Source organism: Hyaena hyaena, unplaced genomic scaffold (assembly GCF_003009895.1).
Source record: "Hyaena hyaena isolate Hyena2069 unplaced genomic scaffold, ASM300989v1 scaffold_338, whole genome shotgun sequence".
Lineage (NCBI taxonomy): Eukaryota > Metazoa > Chordata > Mammalia > Carnivora > Hyaenidae > Hyaena > Hyaena hyaena.
The window spans coordinates 1,867,142-1,886,257 of record NW_024080970.1 but is presented as its reverse complement, the minus strand read 5'-3'; the positions used below and the strand labels follow the sequence as shown (position 1 = coordinate 1,886,257).

General features: G+C 49.5%; 1 protein-coding gene across 1 annotated transcript in view; it reads left to right on the top strand.

Moving 5' to 3' along the window:
- LOC120243348 (transcription initiation factor TFIID subunit 3) overlaps positions 1–8,494 on the top strand; it is a gene marked incomplete at its 5' end in the record, with an annotated part of 49,675 nt that extends 41,181 nt beyond the window's left edge. The window contains 3 exons of the mRNA XM_039249479.1: positions 2,576–2,831; positions 5,772–5,878; positions 6,772–8,494. Of these exons, the coding sequence (XP_039105410.1) occupies positions 2,576–2,831; positions 5,772–5,878; positions 6,772–6,886 (478 nt within the window). The remainder of the gene's footprint in view (positions 1–2,575; positions 2,832–5,771; positions 5,879–6,771) is intronic.
- Between the last annotated feature and the right edge of the window lie 10,622 nt (positions 8,495–19,116).

Sequence of the window (19,116 nt, the reverse complement as noted above, 5' to 3'; positions counted from 1 at the left end):
ATCTCTGTTCTACTTAGTCTCTGGGCTCCTGCTTTTCCTTTAGTTTTGGTCCCAGCGCCTATATTTCCAACCATTATGGGAAACCACCTCCAAAAATAGTGTGTAAAATTTTAGTCTAACCATAGAAATAGGAAGTGCTTGCACAAATGGGTATAAATGGCACAGTAATAACTTTGAACTGCCACTTTGTATGTAAGGCAGAGCTCGCTCAGTAAGCAGTGAGAGAGACGGTGTTACGTGGTTGTTAAGATCACAGGTTCTGAAATCAGACTGCCCGGGTTTAAATTCTGGCTCCGTCTCATAGTAGTCCGTGAACTTGCACAGGATACTGAGTGTCTCTGTGCCTTGGGTTGTCAAAGGACAGTAGTAGGTGTGTTTACCTCACCCGGTGGTTGTGAAGATCAAGTGAGTAAGGCCAGTGAACATCTAGCACAGTGCCCGCCGTGCCATCAGCTTTCAGGTGCTTAGAACGTGGAGTCCTTAGTGCGTGTCCAATAAATACCCACTGTGAATTGTGTTACGCATTCCTGAGTATCTTCTCCACAAACAACCTGTGTTACGTTTTCTTGGCTTTGGGCTACATTCAAGTTAGGAAGGCAGCCTCACGCGTAACTCAGATAGAAAACAGTTAGCATTACTTATCTGTTTATGTGATGAAATTTGTAAGATAATTTAATGTTTTATAAGCTTCTAGTCAGACTAGGAGGGAATCCATGCTTTTCAGTGGAGGTGCCTTCTAAACCAAGACTTCAAGAAGCTGGAACTATGCAGGCCTGGTAATGGCGATGTCCGGGGCTGTCAGGGACAACATCTGTGACTATAATACTGGTGGTCACACTTTACAGTTAGTGGCCTTTGACACGTTTCTCTGTATTCAGGTTCTCACTATGACCCTCAGAGGCAGCTCATTGTATATACACGGTCAGCAAAACAGGGCTTGGAAAGTTTAGTGCCGGAAAGTAGAAAGAGGAGATAGGTTGGTGCCGTCATTCTAAGGAACAGCTTGGTATTCCTGGTAAAGGTGGGAAGGTGCTTGCCCTGTGACCCAGCAACTTTACTCTTAGGAATATAGCCTGGGGGGGTGCCTGGGTGGCTTAGTCGGTTCAGCGTCCGACTTTCGCTTAGGTCATGATCTCGCAGTTCGTGGGTTCGGGCCCCGCTTCAGGCTCTGTGCTGACTGCCGGCTCAGAGCCTGGAGCCTATTTCAGAGTCTGTGTCTTCCTCTCTCTCTGACCCTCCCCTGTTCACGCTGTCTCTCTCTCTCTCTCTCTCTCTCTCTCTCCTGGAAATAAATAAAAATATTTAAAAAAAAAAAAAAAAAAGGAATATAGCCTGGGGAAATTCTGCAACGTCCTTCAAAGTTAACATGTAACATTTACAGGGTAGTATGTTTTAGCCACAGTAGGGTAATGGACACAACCCCTTTGACTTATTCATACCATGGTGTACTGGGTACCAAGCAAAATGAATAATACAGATCTACATGTATCAACATGGATAAATCAAGAAACCTAAAACTAAGTGGGAAGCCAATAGATAAGTTCTGGAGATCTGATGCAGAGCATAGAGATTATGGTCAACAGTGCTGTATCACAAACCTCCAAGTTGCCAAGAGAGTAGATCTGAAATGTTCTAAACAAAAGATAAATAATTATGTGATATGATAAAGGTATTAGCTGATTATTAGCTCCAGTAATCAGTGTAATATATAAATGCATCAAATCAACACATCATATACCTGAAACTTACACAGGGTTATATGTCTATTATATCAATTTTTTAAAAAAAGGAAAACGAGCTGCAAAGGATAAATATAGTGTCGTATTGTATATATGCTCGAAAAGCATCAAAGAGGAGTAAGAGTAGAAATACAGAACCGTACTTGCGGCTTAAGGACCTGAGGACCGTGGTTACTTCCGGAGGAGGGAGGGAGTTCTAAGCAAACTTGGCAAAGCGCTGATGTCTACTTAGCTCTGTTTCCTGAGCTGTGATACTTGAAATTATATAGAACTTTTTTTTTCAAATAAGGAAGCGTTTTTTTAAAAAATGAAAGAATTTTGGAATCAAACATACCTTGGTTCAAGGCCTGCCACCCACTTACCCCCATTCCTTTCTCTCTCTAATCCTTTTTCCTCATCTGTGCGATGGGATCAGGTAACCTGTGTGACAGGGTCGTGAGGACTGGCTGGGGTGACGCCAGTGAAGTGCCCAGGATCACCCCGCCTTCCTACAGGGCTCAGGCGCAGCATTCGCCCGGCTCACAGGGCCAGCCTGGGACTGACCCCGGGTTTGAGCTGGGATATCGCCGCTGGAGTCTGCGCTGCCGAGTCCCCGGGACCCATGTGCTCCTGGAGAGGCCGCACGGGAAGGGGGGGGGGGGCGGCTGTCCTTTCCCGCCCCTGGGGTCACCGACCCTTCTCCCCCGGCCTGACTCTGACCGGGTCCAGGGGGTCCCGGATGCCCGCTCCACAGAGTGTTTGGCACCTAGAAGCATCAAGTTATTTCAGGATCATGTTGTAAGTGTCCAGTTTGACACTATCCTATCGTGACTTCTCCTTTTCTCTCTTGTTGACAGTGTCATCAGCAAAGTGGTCCCGGCGCCCGAGGCCAAGCCAGCCCCTTCGCTGAGCAGACCCAAGACCCCGCCGCCCGCAGGTGTCCCAGCCCCCGTGCCTGTGCACGTGGCCCCCGCCCCGGTGCCTTCGTCCCTGCTCACGCCATCAGCCGCAGCCCCCACCCTGCTGCCCGCCGCGGCCCCCGCCATGTCTGGCGCCGGCTCGTCCAAGGCCCCGGTCCGCAGCGTGGTGACCGAGACCGTGAGCACTTACGTGGTACGCTGCCTTTCACTTCTTCGCCCCGCAGGGAGGGAGGGTCGCCTCCCACAGTGGTGTCGTAGGCCCCCTCACCGAATTCGGGCGCAGCCCTCTGGGACTGGAAGGGCATTTCCATCGCATTTTCGAGGCTGGGGCTGAAAAGTACGAACCAAGGTGTTTACCTATCTAGTCCCCGTAGACCATGTCAAAGCGTTGTTTTCTTTCATTTATACTGTTATATTGTCCCGCAACATCAGGGTGTTAAGTGTGGAGATGAACAGGGATTTAAATCCCACGTTGGAGTTCTCCATCCAGCAATTAAGTTATTCACGTAAGACTATAGTTTATGTAATGTACCTGGACCTCATGGGCGGACGCCATCCCCCGGGCAGCCGCATGTCCCCGGCTGGTGGAGGCAGGAGTATGCCAGGGCTTGTGGTCCGTGGATATGAACTTGGGACAGAGCCTTCTGGGGTGTCCACGCGCGGATCCCAACGGCGACACTGCCCTCGTTGAATGAGTTCCCGTCGCTGCCATGGGACTGCTCCCAGGTGTTCTCCCCGTTCCTAAAGTGGTCTTACTCGAAGCCTGAAGTCAGTCTGGTAGGGAAGGGCCGTTTTTATACATATGCCCTTGGGGCACTGTGCAGGGACATACAGACGACAGAAATAGTCGAGGCAGGCGCTCAGTGCACTGGTTCCCATCTGACCACCAAATATTCAGACTGCGATCTGTCCGCTTCCTGATGGCACCGATCGGTCTGAATAGATGTGATGGGAAGATAGGACTCGTGGCGCTTGTTATGAATCAGGTAAACTTTATATCTCTTTATATCTTTCCTCTTTTAGGAGGAATTTCGATAAATCATTAAATATTTTAGGCACTATAATGATAGGATAAGAAGAAAATCTGAAAAGTCAATAAAGACATGAAAACTAAACAGAATACTAATTTGGCAATTCAAGGCAAAAATAGAAGATGTGCTAAAATCTGTGGTCATCAAATTGGCCCATTCTAGGGGCGCCTGGGTGGCTCAGTCAGTTAAGCATCCAACGTAGATTGATTTTGGCTCAGGTCCTGATCTCACAGTTTGTGAGTTCGAGCCCCACCTCAGGCTCTGTGCTGTCATTGCAGAGCCTTCTTTGGATCTTTTGCCTACCCCTGACGCTTTCTCTCTCAAAAAAAAGCCAACATTAAAAAAAAAAAAAAATTGGCCATTCAAGGACCAAGTTCTAGGTGTTTCACTGAGGGCACATCACCCCCAGATGGGCCGATGAAGAAAGATTTTTTCCTTAGCCTCTTCTGCCTCCCTTGCTTCGGCTGTAAATGGGGGCTCGTGTCCGCTTAGATGATGGGTACAGCACGGTAGAGCCTAGCTCCCCACTCTCAGTGGGTGTCCGGGCTTCCTCCCGGAGCAGAATCCGACTGGCATAGATAACATGGAAGAAAAGCTTTGTGTCTCCTCAGCGACGTTCTGTAGACAGAGGCCAAAACGTGTGATTTGGAGGAAAGACCTAGACAGTAGAGCAGAAAGGCTGATGTGGTGACCGCCTAGCAGTGGGACTTTGGAACTGTCACTGGCGTTCCCCTAGCTCCAGCCCCTCATCCTTAGCCTACCCAGGGCTGGCTTCAGGCTGGCTGGCCGAGGTCAGATGTCTGAAAGACCTCAGCACACTGGCTGCTCGTTAGGTATTAAGCGCGCTGTGGCGGCACAGTTCTCAGTAGCAGCAGAGTCACGGCTTCTGATTTCAGGAGAGGCCAGCCAGCCAGCAGGGCTGGCCATGCATGGCAGCTACAGGGCATAGGGTGCTAGGCCAGGGTGCCCAGGGAGCGGGCCCACGGTAGCAAGGGGTTCTCTCCCCTTAGCGTTAGCTGAGTCCAGTGGAGCTGCCCCCGGGTGTCATTAGGAAGCTTCCATGCCGATGTGGTTTGCCTTTGGCAGAGACTTTTCCAGACCTGGTCAGCCTTCAGCTGGCCCTTCAATGAATGAAACATCTGTTTCCCCACAACAAAGCCCCCCTTTCTGCATACGCGGTCAGGGTTTTATCTGAAAGCGCAGGAACAGACCACACCTGCGGAATAAACTCACGGAGGCTAGTGGCTGCCTTATTGTAAAAACTTTTGAAAATTAGCTAGTAGTCGTTGCCATTTTTTGAAGGCTCCTCATAGATTTGTTTCTTCCAAATCGGTTCTGTGAATGTGGAATTTGAGGCAGGATATAATCAGGGACGCTTCTGACTGGGAACTGCTCAGGTAAGTAAGGCAAACTCCAGGGCACCACAGCGCGTTGCTGGCAGAACAGTGTGAAAATGTGTAGCTCACTGGCCTCCTGCATCCCTTATTTTATTTGCCCTTTAGTTGTTGTGCTTTACTGAAAATGTCATAAAGGGAATGGAAAGTTACTTAATAACAGCGCTTTTATATCCTTGATCTTATCAGCTAGTTCAGGAGAAGTGCCTGGCTAATAAGTAATACGGTGATCCGTGCTCGGGCTGGATCCAGCAACGCCAGGTCCTTGAACGGGCCTGTGGAAGCTGCATATCCTGAGCTCTGTAGCTTTCAAAAATATCCGTTGTTACAGCCATTATGACCCTAATCGTTCCGAACTTAACATGTTTACAGTGGTTTTTTTTAAGACAAAAGAGGCTATAGGTCATACTGTTCGTAGAACTAGTCACTAAATGCCTGGTTTTCGTGACTGACAGAAGAGAGTTTAAAATACTCCTTAGACGTGTCTTCTCCAGGAGTACTTAGTAGCTGCCTTGCGTCCCCTGTAGGCCGCAGGGTAATGGTGGTCACGATCACGGCCTTATACATTGTCAAGCCACTTTTTTCTCTTTTTAGTGTAACTTGTTTACTAGGCTCACGGTGTAAAGTAATCGTTCTTACGTTGCCCTCTTTCTGGTTCTTCTTCCCCATTCCGCCTGGTTTTGCCCCCGCCCCATGTAAACACCTCAGATCCGAGATGAGTGGGGGAATCAGATCTGGATCTGCCCCGGGTGCAACAAGCCGGACGACGGCAGCCCCATGATCGGCTGTGACGACTGTGACGACTGGTACCACTGGTGAGCGCTGCGGGGGGCGCGGGCGGGCGCACGAGCGGCGGTCCCTCCCGGCGCCACTGCCGGCACATGACAGCGGCGTGAGTGCTGGCGGCAAACATCACGAGTCTTTGCACAGTTGTCCTTCAGCCCAAATTCCACGTGTGAGCTCGGCTTATGTGTCCTTCTTGTTGGAAGAAGAAAAAAGGGAGATAGACGCTTCCCTTTCCTTTCTTCCCAGTAATTTTCTATGAGCCGCAGCACTTGTCAGCAACACTGGGGTGACCCCTTGGCAAACACGGCACAAACCGCGGCGTGAACGGAGGCTTGTCCGCTCCTCACAGCCCCCCACGGCGCCCCCCACGCTGAAGAAGCCTCCAGAATGCGCGCGCCCCCTCTCGCTGTACAGTGTAAAACTCAGACGTAGAAAGAGAGAAGCCCGTGCAGCCACGGGATACGGGACCCCGGGAGAGAAACACCGGCCGCTGCCCCGCGCAGCCAGGCTGTTCGTGGCGGCAGGGAGCCCTCCTGCACTCCGGCAGCGGGGCCGCGGGGAGGGCCGGGCCTGACGGAGGGGGAGGCCGCGGCCTGAGGGAGGGGGAGGCTCGATGGAGGAGGGGGAGGCCGCGGCCTGAGGGAGGGGAGGCTCGACGGAGGGGGAGGCCGCGGCCTGAGGGAGGGGAGGCTCGACGGAGGGGGAGGCCGCCGCCTGACGGAGGGGAGGCTCGACGGAGGGGGAGGCCGCGGCCTGGCGTCGGGGGAGGCCATGCGGCAGCCGTGCTCCATGAGCCAGAGCTGTGCGGCCTGGGCTCTGCAAAACATACTAGAGGCTTCAAAATTATTGAGTTACTTAAAATTACCTTAAAAGGTCTGTTTATCCGAAGTGTTTGATTTCCCTTTTCCTCTCCGACCACCAGGCCCTGTGTGGGAATAATGGCCGCACCCCCGGAAGAAATGCAGTGGTTCTGCCCCAAGTGCGCCAACAAGAAGAAGGACAAGAAGCACAAGAAGCGGAAGCACCGGGCCCACTGACGCCCGCGGCGCCCGCCAGCCTCGCAGGCCGCGGCCGCCGGGGGCCGGGAGGCCCAGGACGCATGCGCCGGCGCCGCCCCCGCGAGGCGGTGTCTGCCGGAGGGACACGTGACGGAGGGACCCGTGACGGGCGTCGACGGGCGCGCCCCCGCTTTCTATTACCAGTGACGAGTATTATTAATAAAAAGACCGTAACGCTCCCTTTTGATTTCCTTCATTCTCTCCAGGGCCCTTCCGTAAGGCGGTTAGACGAGAGGAGCGCGTGCGCGCCGCCGCCGCTGGCGTCCCGGGCCTCGGCTGCCCGCCCGCGCGCCGCCAAGTATTTTTGTGACGAGAGTATATGACGCTTCCCCGTGCCCCGCCCCCCGTTTTTAGTACTAACATGTAAAATGTTCAGGCTTTTGTGAAATACCTTCTATTTTTTAAGAAAAAGGTTTCTATCATGTCCCGTTTGCTTTGGCGCAGATTATTTTTGTTGACTCGCACGCATTTTCTACGTTGGCCGCATCGCAGCCGCGCCCTTCTCGGAACGGCGGCGTCCCCTCAGCGCCCCGACCCGCCGTCAGCCTGTGCAAAACCTCCCAGGCCGCGGACCGCCTCCCCCGCTGTACATAATAAATATTTATGAAGTAGTTATTTTTTACATTTTTACCGTGTTCAATTCTGGCTTTCTCCGGGACCCGCCGTGGTTGCGGCCCCGCCTGTCGTCCCGGCTGTCGGGGCCCGGCGGGCGACGCGCACACAGGGCGACCCGAACCCGCGGTCTGGGGTCCGAAACGGTTCTGTCGTCTGTGCGTTTCTCTGACTGACTCTCATTACACGGACGCCTAGATGCCCCCCGAGAGTTCAAAAACGAAACAGAAAACATACACTGTAGCATTTTGTGTTTATATTGTTCTATTTCTGCAAATCGTTCATGGAGATTGTGGTTTGAGGCTGAAATGAAGTATATTATGAATTTTTTTTTCTTAAAGAAAACGCATCAAATTTCAGGGTATCACAAAACTTTATTATATGACTATACTGCCCACTATTTATTATGTGTTATAGATGTCTGAGAGAGAAACCAAATATTTTATTTTTAATGTAAAACATCAAATTTAACTTTATTAGCATATTTTAGCAACTTTGGAATAAATATGGACTTTTACTTGATTCTGAAATAATCCCGATTTGGGCCAGTGTAATGGATATCTTGAATGCTAGAATATGGGCTTTGAACCTAATACAAATATATTAATAGAAATTGTGAATTTTTTTAATGCCAAGTAAATTGATATTAGTGTATGAATTAGTCATATTTTAAAACTTATTATGTGGTTAGAGAAATGAGGTTTTCTGCCATGAATGTTAAATTGCAAATCGGAAATGGAGCCGACCTTTTAAGGGTGCAGTATTTCTCTGCCCTCCTTGTTCTAGAAGCCAAAATGTTTCTATCCCTACAAGGAAACGAAGCATCCGTGTTGAGATATGTGTTTTTTGTTTTCTTGATTCGAGATCATCGTAAATACTTTATACAGTATTTTCACATGCACAAATATACCCATTAGTGCTTTTTGGAGAGGGCTGGGGGGTGGGGAAGTGCAAAATAAAGATTATTGGCTGTTTCATAGTTTGCTCTTCCATTTTCTTTATTTAGGATTTAGTTCCTCGGGGCATGGCCAGTGGATCTATAGGTGCCACGTTTAAGTGAGCCGGTCATGCTCCTGAAATAAGAATGGAGGTGCCTCTATATGTAACTTTCCCCCCAATCCTCCTGTCCAGAGACTTCAGCCCGTAATACATTGAAGGAATTTCAATCAGTTGTTGTCCCTTGCTATTTCATGGTTGCTTTCCTAAATCCAGTTCATGATTTTATAAATGGCCTTTGCAATAATAAAACCAAAGAATCATTTTCAGGGGGCCGGAGAGCTCAAGGGATTAGTAATGGAATACAGAGCCTTTCACCTCTAGGTCAGTGAGTTGAATCCAGTCCAGGTCACTGGAGACCCAGAGTTGTTACCGCCTTCTGAGTGCTCAGTGGCCCGTGCGAAACGGGCCGGTGGTCTCCAGCTCTGCCGGATGGCTGTCCCGGGTGCCCACCGAAGGAAGTTCGAGAAACAGCTCAGAGAAATGTGGACTCGAAACTAAAACACCTGTGTTATACAGCAGAGTGAGAAAGTTGGGCATAGCCGTTCTCCATCAGGTCACGTGAAGAAAACCAGATTTGTAACTCCCGGGTGGTACACACCGTACAGAGTGGAGGGGCATCACTTGGCTTAATGGAGTCCAAAGAAATCGGCCAAGAAAAGGCCCGTCCTGGGCGAGAGGGGAGAGAGACACGGGAAAGATCGTATCATACGAAGCAAAGCTTTAGGGGACTCCAGCCATAGGAAGACTGGGTTTTCACTCCCGCCGGAGAAGAAAACCGGAGCAGCAGCGACGTGAGGAAGTGCCGTGACAGAACGGGACACCGGGGACGGCAAGGGCCTGCCTCTGCGGCGGTGGGGGACTTGCCCATGTCCTCACCGCTGCGCCCTGGGCGGTCCACACTCTAGCCAGGGCAGGGGCCGGGGGAGGGGTCCCTCACTCCTGGGAACAAACTCTTGGGATGAGATCAGCGGCCGTGGAGCCCCACGTGGCTGGCGGAACACAGCTCCTGCGGCCACACGGGGTTTCTCCTCTGAAGGTGTCTGCGGCCGCGTTCAGCCAGGATCTTTATCCTCCGGCGGATTCGTGGTTCCAAACGCCCCGAGCAAAATCAGAGGGGATCGGAGCACTCTGGCTCTGTCAGGCTTTTTTCCGAGATAAAATATAGCGCCTTCCTCCACTGTGTCACCTAAACTGCCTTTGTTCCCTCTTCAATAGGACGGACCAACAAAGACCTACTAACCAAATTAAAGTATAAAATGAACACCGAGGTAGGGAACCGTCGCCGGTAAGAATGCTAATGAAGGAAGTTCACTGAAGGCACTCTGGCTAAGTTTTCAATACAAATAGTTTTACGGCCAATCTCTTTCCATCACAGCAGTTTTCTCTAGAAGGTTTAAGTCTAAAAGGAAAGGAGCTCCTCCGACAGAGGAGCGAGACAGATAACGTTCTGAATAAGGTCTCTCTCCACCCCAGTGTCACCCATTCCTGCGCTGGATCAGTAGCTAGAAGTATAAAGTGACTGTTTCGCCCACGCTTGGCGGCCAATAGATGACACTGGAAACTAGATATTGAGGTGGACAGCTGAACAGCTCGTGCTCAATATCATTTCCACGCAACATTCAGTTTCTGAAAGCTCGACAGCTCATAACCTTTTCATCCGGGACAATCCGTCATTAGTTTCTTTCATAGAACACTTCTGAACACTTCTATTTGCTCTTTCAACAATTTGCTGGGCGCCCTTCATGGAAATCGCAAAAATGGGTTAGACCCAAGTTCACTTTCCCCCGGGGTCTGTCCCGCGAGGTCTGCTGGTCGCTCCTCTTTCCAATATACTTGGTGTTAAAATGTTATTGTGTTGAATCCTGAGAACCTTCATGCTCTTCTTCTGCTGTTTTTCTCCACGTAGCCTTTTACCCACCCGAGACTGCAGGTGGTTTTGATGTCAAAATAGAGCTTTAAGCTTTGAAATATTTGTATTTACAACAAAAGATTTAAAAGCTTAGCGAGTGATTCCATTATCGCAGGAGCTGGCAGAGTCGACATTAGATAGAACCACACGCCACCAGATCTAAATGTGTGAGGCTCTCAGAATAGAAGCAGCAGATTTGAGGCACTTTGCCCTAACCAATAAGGTCCTACTACCTCCTTGCAACCTCGTGCATATTGTGGTGACCTTTTGAAGTTGTGTCGGGGTTTGTGGTTTGGTCCTATTTTTGACTAACGGAACGTTAATGAGACGGTCTTGGGCAAAATGATACAAACCTGAGGAACGTCATTGTCACTGTTCTTAATGAGTGACCTATCGCCAAGTTAAATGCTTTAAAGGAAATATTTGTGGGACGCCTGGGCAGCTCAGTTGGTTGGGCGTCCAACTTGCCCTCAAGTGATGATCTCACCGTTCATGGGTTCGAGCCCCGCATCAGGCTCTGTGCTGACAGTTCAGAGCCTGGAGCCTGCTTCAGATTCTGCGCCTCCCTCTCTCTCTGCCCCTCCCCTGCTCACTTTCTATCTTTCTCTCTCAAAGACAAATAAGTTTTAAAAAATGTTCAGAAATGTTCGCGCTGCTTCTCCCATAGAACTGCTTACGCGACAGCCTTCAAAACTATTATCAGGTTATGTTCTGATGATTTCTTTTTGGTTGTTGTTTAATTTTTTTTAAAGAGAGAAAGACAATGTGCGTGAGCAGGAGAGAGTGGCGGAGAGAGAGAGAGAGAGAGAGAGAGAGAGAGTCCCAAGCAGGCTCCACACTCAAGTGCAGTGCCCAAGATGGGATGGGGTTCGATCCACAACCCCGGGATCATGACCTGAGCCAAAATCAAGAGTCAACCAGCTGAGCCACCCAGGGGCCCCCCGATTGTTTCTTCTATACTGTTTGGAACATCAGTTAAACTTCTTTTAGAAGCTTTGAGAAAGTGAATTCTCTGTAAATGGATCTCTAAATAACCAATCCCTCACCTTCCCTCTCTTCCGTTCCTTTCCACGCAGCATTATTACATTCCCAAAAACAGACAACAGGCTCAGAATGTCTTACGCTGTGCCATATGCTAATACTTCTCCAGAAAGCCCTCATCCGTACTTTCTCTAGGCAGGCACATCACGCACCAAGGGGTGGGAAGGTGAGAGGAGACACATCCTGAGCGCAGTAGTGAGCTATCACCGGCAAGCACGCTGCAAACGTGTTCCACGCCTCAAAACGGATCCCAGCCCGAAGTTCACAGGAGAATGACCAGCCCTGCCTGCTGGCTGTGACTGGTTCTGTCCCCGTTCAGATGCTCATGGCATTTTCTATGAGCATTCCGCATTACACTGATGCTTGCTGCCTTCCACATCTTCTTTTTGAAATGTGTCTAGATTTTTAATGGGATTTTAAGGAATCTTGTATGATAGTAGCCAAGGGCACGCTTTCTTATTTTTTAATTTTTTTAATGTTTTTATTTACTTCTGAGAGAGAGAGAGAGAGAGAGAGAGAGAGTGAGAACGTGAGCAGGGGAGGGGCAGAGAGAGAGAGACACAGAATCCGAAGCAGGCTCAGGCTCTGAGCTGTCAGCACAGAGCCCGACGCGGGGCTCGAACCCATGAACCATGAGCTCATGACCTGAGCTGAAGTCAGACGCTTAGCCAACTGAGCCACACAGGTGCCTCTCTCTTTTTTTTTTTTTTTTTTTTCTTTTAAAGTCAGAACCTGGATTTGAACCCTGGCTCTGATGCCCAACTGCTGAACGAATTTGAATGAATTGTTTCTCTACATCTCAGTTTCCTTCTCTGTAAAAAGAGAGTAAGAACACTGCTTTAGGTAGTTGTGAAATTTAATGAATGAAATCGAATACCATTTTGTTCATGGTAAGAGCTTAGTGTCTATCATGGCTTTTTCTTTTTAAGCTTAATCCATGAATATGTATTATCTTGCTCTTTCAATAATTTTTTAGTGTTCTACAAATTCTGGATTTTCTACGAGCCTCAGATTATGGGTTTCAATATCCCATCAAAAGAATGATCTTTTTTTAAATTTTTTAGTGTTATTTATTTTTGAGAGACAGAGTGTGAGTGGGAGAGGGGCAGAGGGAGAGGGAGACACCGAATCTGAAGCAGGCTCCAGGCTCTGAGCTGTCGGCACAGAGCCTGACGCGGGGCTTGAACCCACGAACCGCGAGATCATGACCTGAGCGAAAGTTGGACGCTTAACTCACTGAGCTGCCCGGGCGCCCCAAGAATGATCTTGATATCACAGTCAAGACTTGAAAAGTTGCAGAAGGCAGTAACTAGGCAATTTTATTAACTAATGATTTGATTATTAGACATAGAAGATCCCCAGGGGAGAGGCTTCCTCTCAGTGCTCTTTTCCTCCAGAGAGGACAGTGGAGCTCACTTTTAATCATGTCTGTATGGTGAACAGAGGCAGAGAATAGAGGGAGACATATGTCACTGTCTCAGGCCCATGTGCACCCATTAGCAGGACCGTGTGACCAATATCAACATGCCGTGAGTCAAAATGCAATTGATTTGGCGTTGGCACTTTCTACTTATGTAAACAGCCTCCAGGAACTAAACAGAACAGCAAATCACGGAGAACACACCACAGTAGCTTCGCTTCCGTAAACTGTCCATGGCTGCCTCCGTTTTCAAACAATCTCAGGCTTTAGTGCAGTAAATGTATCAGATGAGGAAACCCAACATACACGTCAAATGAGGAGAGATTTCTCTGAGCCTGGGAAATGGGATACAGCTGTAGGGACGCCCTAATGTAGGGAGCACTCTCTAGTAGAGGAGATACCGACCGCTGCAGCCCTTCTCTGTGGGTTGAGGAGTTGGCTCAGTACACAAATCTTTGTGTTCGTTGGCCATCGCACGCAACCTCGGGGCTCAAGCTGTTGAGTAAAATTTTCTGTGAAATGTTCTATCATTTCTGCACTGTCCAATATGGCAGCCACGGCCACATGGCCTATTGACACTTAAATGTGGCTACTAAGGAACTGAACATTGAACTATTTCATTTTAACTAATTGAAATGTAAATAACCACAGGCACCTAGCAGCTGCCCCATTGTGTAGTGAAGTTCTAGAACATCCACAGATGTGGATATTCCTTGCCACTGCCTTGTAGCTCCAATCTTCCACATGCGTAAGGACGCTGTGTGAGGAACACTAATGTCGCAGCCACACTTTGTAGCCACCTGCTGTCCTCAGCCCTTTCATTTCAAGCAAAGATATCATATGAGATCGATCTACTCTGTAGCTCTAACATTCTATGCTTGAGATTTGAAAGGTTATATGTAAGTTCCATTGAAGAGGTAGTGACACGTGAAATCTATCCAGTGCCTGGTACGATGTCAAGCCCATCAGTGAAGGGGGGTGTGTGCTGTGTCATATGGAACCCCACTGGAAACTCCTTATTGTCAACACTTCAAAGTGTGGGTGTGCTTTCAAATGACAAAGAATAGGCTGGAAGTAAAAAAAGAAATCAAATTAGGATACAAACATAGACACCGAAGTTACCCTTTTCAGATTGTTTACCTCTTGCAAAAGCAAATTTTATTTAATTTTTATTTAATGTTTATTTATTTTTGAGAGACAGACAGAGAGAGAGCAAGCATGAGCAGCGGAAGGGCAGAAAGAGACGGAGACACAGAATCTGAAGCAGGCTCCAGGCTCCGAGCCGTCAGCACAGAGCCCGCCGTGGGGCTGGAACTCACAAACCGGAGATCATGACCTGAGCCGAAGTCAGACGCTTACCCAACTGAGCCAACAATGCAAATTTTATAAAGAACAGCAGAAAGACATTTCTCCAGCAGCCTGTGGCCGGGGTGGGCTGGGGTTGGATAAAAGGGTTGGATTAAACAACGTACGAGCATTTATATTGCTTATTGTCAATCAAATGGAAAAAGGCAAGTGGAAGAAAGAGTTTGTTTGCAACTTGCTAACAATTTTTCAGTAAATCCATACGTTATGTACCCAGGACTCTGCACCTATGTACAGAATATCACTTGTCAGTAGTTTGTATTAGACTTCAGTGAAAACTTTGTGCCGCATTGATTTCCCCATTAGTATGAACACAAGGTGTACTTTTTTCAGAGACATGCACTCAGTCTATCGACATCTGAACTGCTTCTGGGACGTCAGTGGCATCTAGGAGCCGATACAAACCATTTCAATGTCTGCCTCATCTCTTTTATGGCTGGTTCTTTCTTCGAACATTTTCACCATACAAATTCTCGTCACTGAACTTTGTTTCAAATCCCCAAAAAAACAATAGAGAACGTCCGCTTATTGATTACAAAATACCAGGCCAATGGAAGGGCTTCAAATTACCAGACCACCAAAACGGAGCTGCCCTGTGTTTCAGTTGGTAGTCACAGACAATACGGCAATTTAACGCAGCAGAAAGCCTGACCGCATTCGAAAGGTAGACAGCATTTCTGCCCTAAGAGGTTATTCACCTCTTTTTTCCAGCCACCGGTCAATGTCGATGTCAGCTGCCTACGTTTTCCCTGAAGGTGTATCAAACTTTGTGTATATAGATTCATCTGAAGGACGTCTAGATAAAAACACATGGCGTCATTGTTATGTACACCTCACAACACTTCATGCATATATATCTGCGTACAAGTTTTGCAGTTACGCAGTTTACACAAAAGTCACACCGCATGGCTGCCATTTTTAATACATGCCAGGCACTTGGGAAACGAGTGTTTGCAGGCTCCTACGTGGTAAGCGTGTGGCTTTAGTGCTCCAAGATCAGAAGAAAAAAAAAAGGTCTGGAGCGAGAGTAAAGAAGGGTCCAGGTGAGCTGTCCCCACCCCCCCACCCAGTCCCTGCTCTGATGCGATGACGGCCCACATCACTAAAACAAGCAAACTTCAACACGGCCCGTCGCTGGTCGTCACTGGTGTGGTACGAGTTTCTTTTTCCCCAGCAAGAAAAGCCGGCCTTTTGTATTCAGTGAGTAATGTCAGAAGCTGGGCAAGCGGTGTGTGCAAGGACGAGTGGAAATAGTGCACCTTATGCGAAGAAGCTACAGAGGTTTCAAAGTGTGCTAGGATTTCAGTAACTTGATTGTTTAGACTCAGGTGAGGACACTAGCTCTTTGAGCCAAAAAAAAAGGAAAGAAAAGAAAAGAAAAAAAAGAAAGAGTGAGTCATCAGGTTGTACCGAAGCGAACTCCCTGATCAGGAATACAAATACGGAGCTAAGATATTAAGGCGCAATGGAAATGCAGCCAAATAGTGAACACGAAAGTAAACATTCCGGACTCCCTCCCCCTGGCACACCTAATCTGCTGGAACACCCACCGGCTCTCCCCAGGGGTAAACGGAGCCCGCTCGCTCGGCAGTCTCTTCAGTCCATCGCAGGCTTTTCAATGGGCTTCTATTAAAAACCCAGTTGAGGTATCTCCTGGGATCGGTGTGGCGTGCAGTAAACCCCCACGGTAAATGGAAAGCCCCACGTGGTCTGGTTTCAAGGTCTTTCCTGAAAGTTGGCCACGTTGATAACCTGGTTTCCATGCTATTTATTGCCTAGGAAGGAGGAAGGGGTGGGCCCGGCCCCTCTGGGATGTGAACTTGTGGTTCCAGGGAGTCTAGGGGATCCGATCCCTTGCTTTCAGGGCTCAGCTGCCCCACGTCTCTCTTAGAACCAAGATGGGAACTGAGCGACAATGGCTCTTTCTTCGGGGTGACACACTAAAGAAAAAAGAAGAAAAGAGAAAAGCCTTCCCTAGTACTTTAGGACATATCTCACCTGTGGCTTCTGCAAATGGTAATTGTTCTACGTTAACAATGAAATCCTTTTCGTATTCTTTTTAGTAAGTGAAACGTTGTCTCAGCCAGGACCATCCACCGGTGGCAAAAAGCTGGTTAACTTCCAAGGCCCAGGATCACTTCTGCCGTCAAAATTGACTAGTCTGCGGGTTGGGGGAGATTATACGGTCAGGTCAGACTCCGCCCCTCCTCCCCGACATTTTAGCAAAGATCGAACTCAAAATGATGTTTTTAGTGAAAATGAGTGCCTTCTTTTAAAAGATGGCATTAAAGATAACAGTGTAATGATGGTTTTCTTCAACGGCACAAAGGTTTGGTCTCCTTGTAACCAGATTTAGGGCACGCTGCCCTCAATGTACACCGAGGCTTTCATTTTGGCTGCATTCTGGGCAGTCACCTGCGGCTTCATCGAGTTAATGTGGTGACCAACCTCAGTAGGCAAGACTTATTTAAAGATGGTGACAAAATGTACCTACTCAGCTTTTAAAAATAAACTCTTGGGGCACCTGGGAGGCTCAGTTGGTTGAATGTCGGACTTTGGCTCTGATCTTGAGGTCCATGAGTTCGAGCCCCGCATCGGGCTCTGTGCTGACAGCTCAGAGCCTAGAGCTCCTTCAGATTCTGTGTCTCCCTCTCTCTCTGCCCCTCCCTCTCTCTCTCTCTCTCTCTCTCTCTCTCTCTCAAGAGCTGGAAGTTTGCAGCTCCCAACAGGACAGAGCAGCTGTGGCCCCCATATCCCTCCCAAGAATTGAAAAGCATATTTTCACCTGGTGGCAGCTCCCAGAAAAAAACAGCGTCTGCATCCATTTCTCCGGGCCTGTCACTCTGTGGAAGGCTCGTCTGAGAACCCTGGGCCTCGGTGCACCCAGAAAACACGTGTCGAGCGGCAACCCGGACCAGAGGTTTGGCCGATGGCTTAAAGCCGTTTCGAGAAAGTCGCGCGCTGATGTACAGTGTCGTAACGTACCCTCATCCTCCTGAGCGGAAAATGCTTCCTGCTCTTTCAAAAAAGCCAAAACTTTGGGCCCCTTTCCTGGCGCTTTAAATAAAGTTCCCTGTTCCGGGATTATTTATCATGGTTACTGCTTGCCATCAGTCATGAAAACTTAACAAAGACCTATTGGGTTTATCTATAGGCAGCTAAACAAACATATCTTGCTCTTCTGTTATCTTCTTGTTAACAAAGCGCTATCAGGATGTTCTAAACATCAGCATTTACTGCGCTGGGGCCCTTTATCTGGGATGATATAGAGAGAGCCCATCAATTAGCGCGGGGCTGGTAGATACCTGCCATATACACCGGAGCGCGCCGGTCTGGCCCTCGGTTCGTCTCCGTGGCCGTGGCCAAACTGTCCGGGTGCCTCCGGCCCGGGCCGAGCTGTGGCAGCGCGGCACAGCAGCGACCGGGGCGGCTGCGCTCAGGACCCTCACACCCCCCCCCCCCCGGGCCGGGGGTCCCACGCAGCAGAATGGGAAAAGCAACAACACAGAGGAACGCCAGCCTCGGTGCATGTTGGGTTTGCCAAAGCATTTGGAGAAACGAAAACAAGGACACAAGACTATTATTGCCCGTTTACTTCATACAGTTGGAAATGTTGAGGCGAACGCTCACATTCCAGGGGTGTGTCGGAGAGGAGGGAGCAAGACGCTCACCAGAGAGTCCAGAATCTATAACGTAACTCCTGATCACGCTGCTTCTCATCCAGGCTCTCAACCCCGGGCGCCCAGCGCCCCCAAGATAAAGCCACTTGGCTTGACCTTCAAGGCCCTTCACGGACACGAGCCCCTATCCTTGCCACTTCTCCCCTGCTCGGGGCAGACATTTCTCATAGTTCATAGGCCGCTCTGCGCCCCTCCCCCAACCCTGTGCCATTGAACTTGCCTGTTCCTTTCTGGAATGCCCTCTGCACCCTGCGAGGCTCCTCGAGCTCCTAAGCATCCTGAGACCCAGATCGAGTGTCGCCAATGTGCTCAGCATCTGGGGCCGCGCCCAGGCATTCTCTCCCCCGGGCTCACACACCAACACACCCTGAATGTACCGGAGTATTTAGTGCATCTATACTCATCTGTGTCCTTGTCTGTCTTTCTTTTTTATTTTTAGTGCTGTTTATTTTTTAGACAGACAGACAGACAGACAGAATCTGAAGCAGGCTCCAGGCTCTAAGCTGTCAGCTCGAACCCACGGACCGTGAGATCATGAACTTGGGTACGCCATGATGGATGCGGTTACTGATACTCTATAATAATATTGTTACGGGTTTTGGTGCGAGTGTCCGAGCTTTAGTAACCTGGACGGACTGTTTCCTAGAGCAGGACTCAGCAGTTTGCTTGCCCCGGGACCATTCGGCTGGGTGGTGACGGGTGTCACATGAGGCACCTTGAAACGCAGGAGCCAGACTTGTCAGACCTAAAGCTGACCCTCCAGGAAGACTCCCACGACCACCTCTATTTTCACCCCCACTTGTGGTAAGCCGGCCTGCGGCCCAGAGCACACGTGAGCACCCTCCCCCCGACACCCCAGACATCTGTGGCTCTTCCCCCAGTGCCCCACAAATGCCCGGCTCCAGCACTCCCCCGGACCCAGATCTGACACCACCCCCTCCCATCCAACACCCGGGGCTCCTCCGGCTCCGGCTCCGTGGGGAAGGGGACCATGCTGTGATCCTCTGAGCCTCACAGTGGAGAGGCCAGACCCGCTTCTGCCTCCCCCTGCCCTCCACCCTCTCCCCTCCGCTGGGATTGCCTTTTAAACAGCCAGCCAGACACTGACACACATCCACACTCAGGCTCCCTGCTGGGGCCACGGCCCCCACCCCACACCCCACGCCCCCCCCCCCCCCCCCCC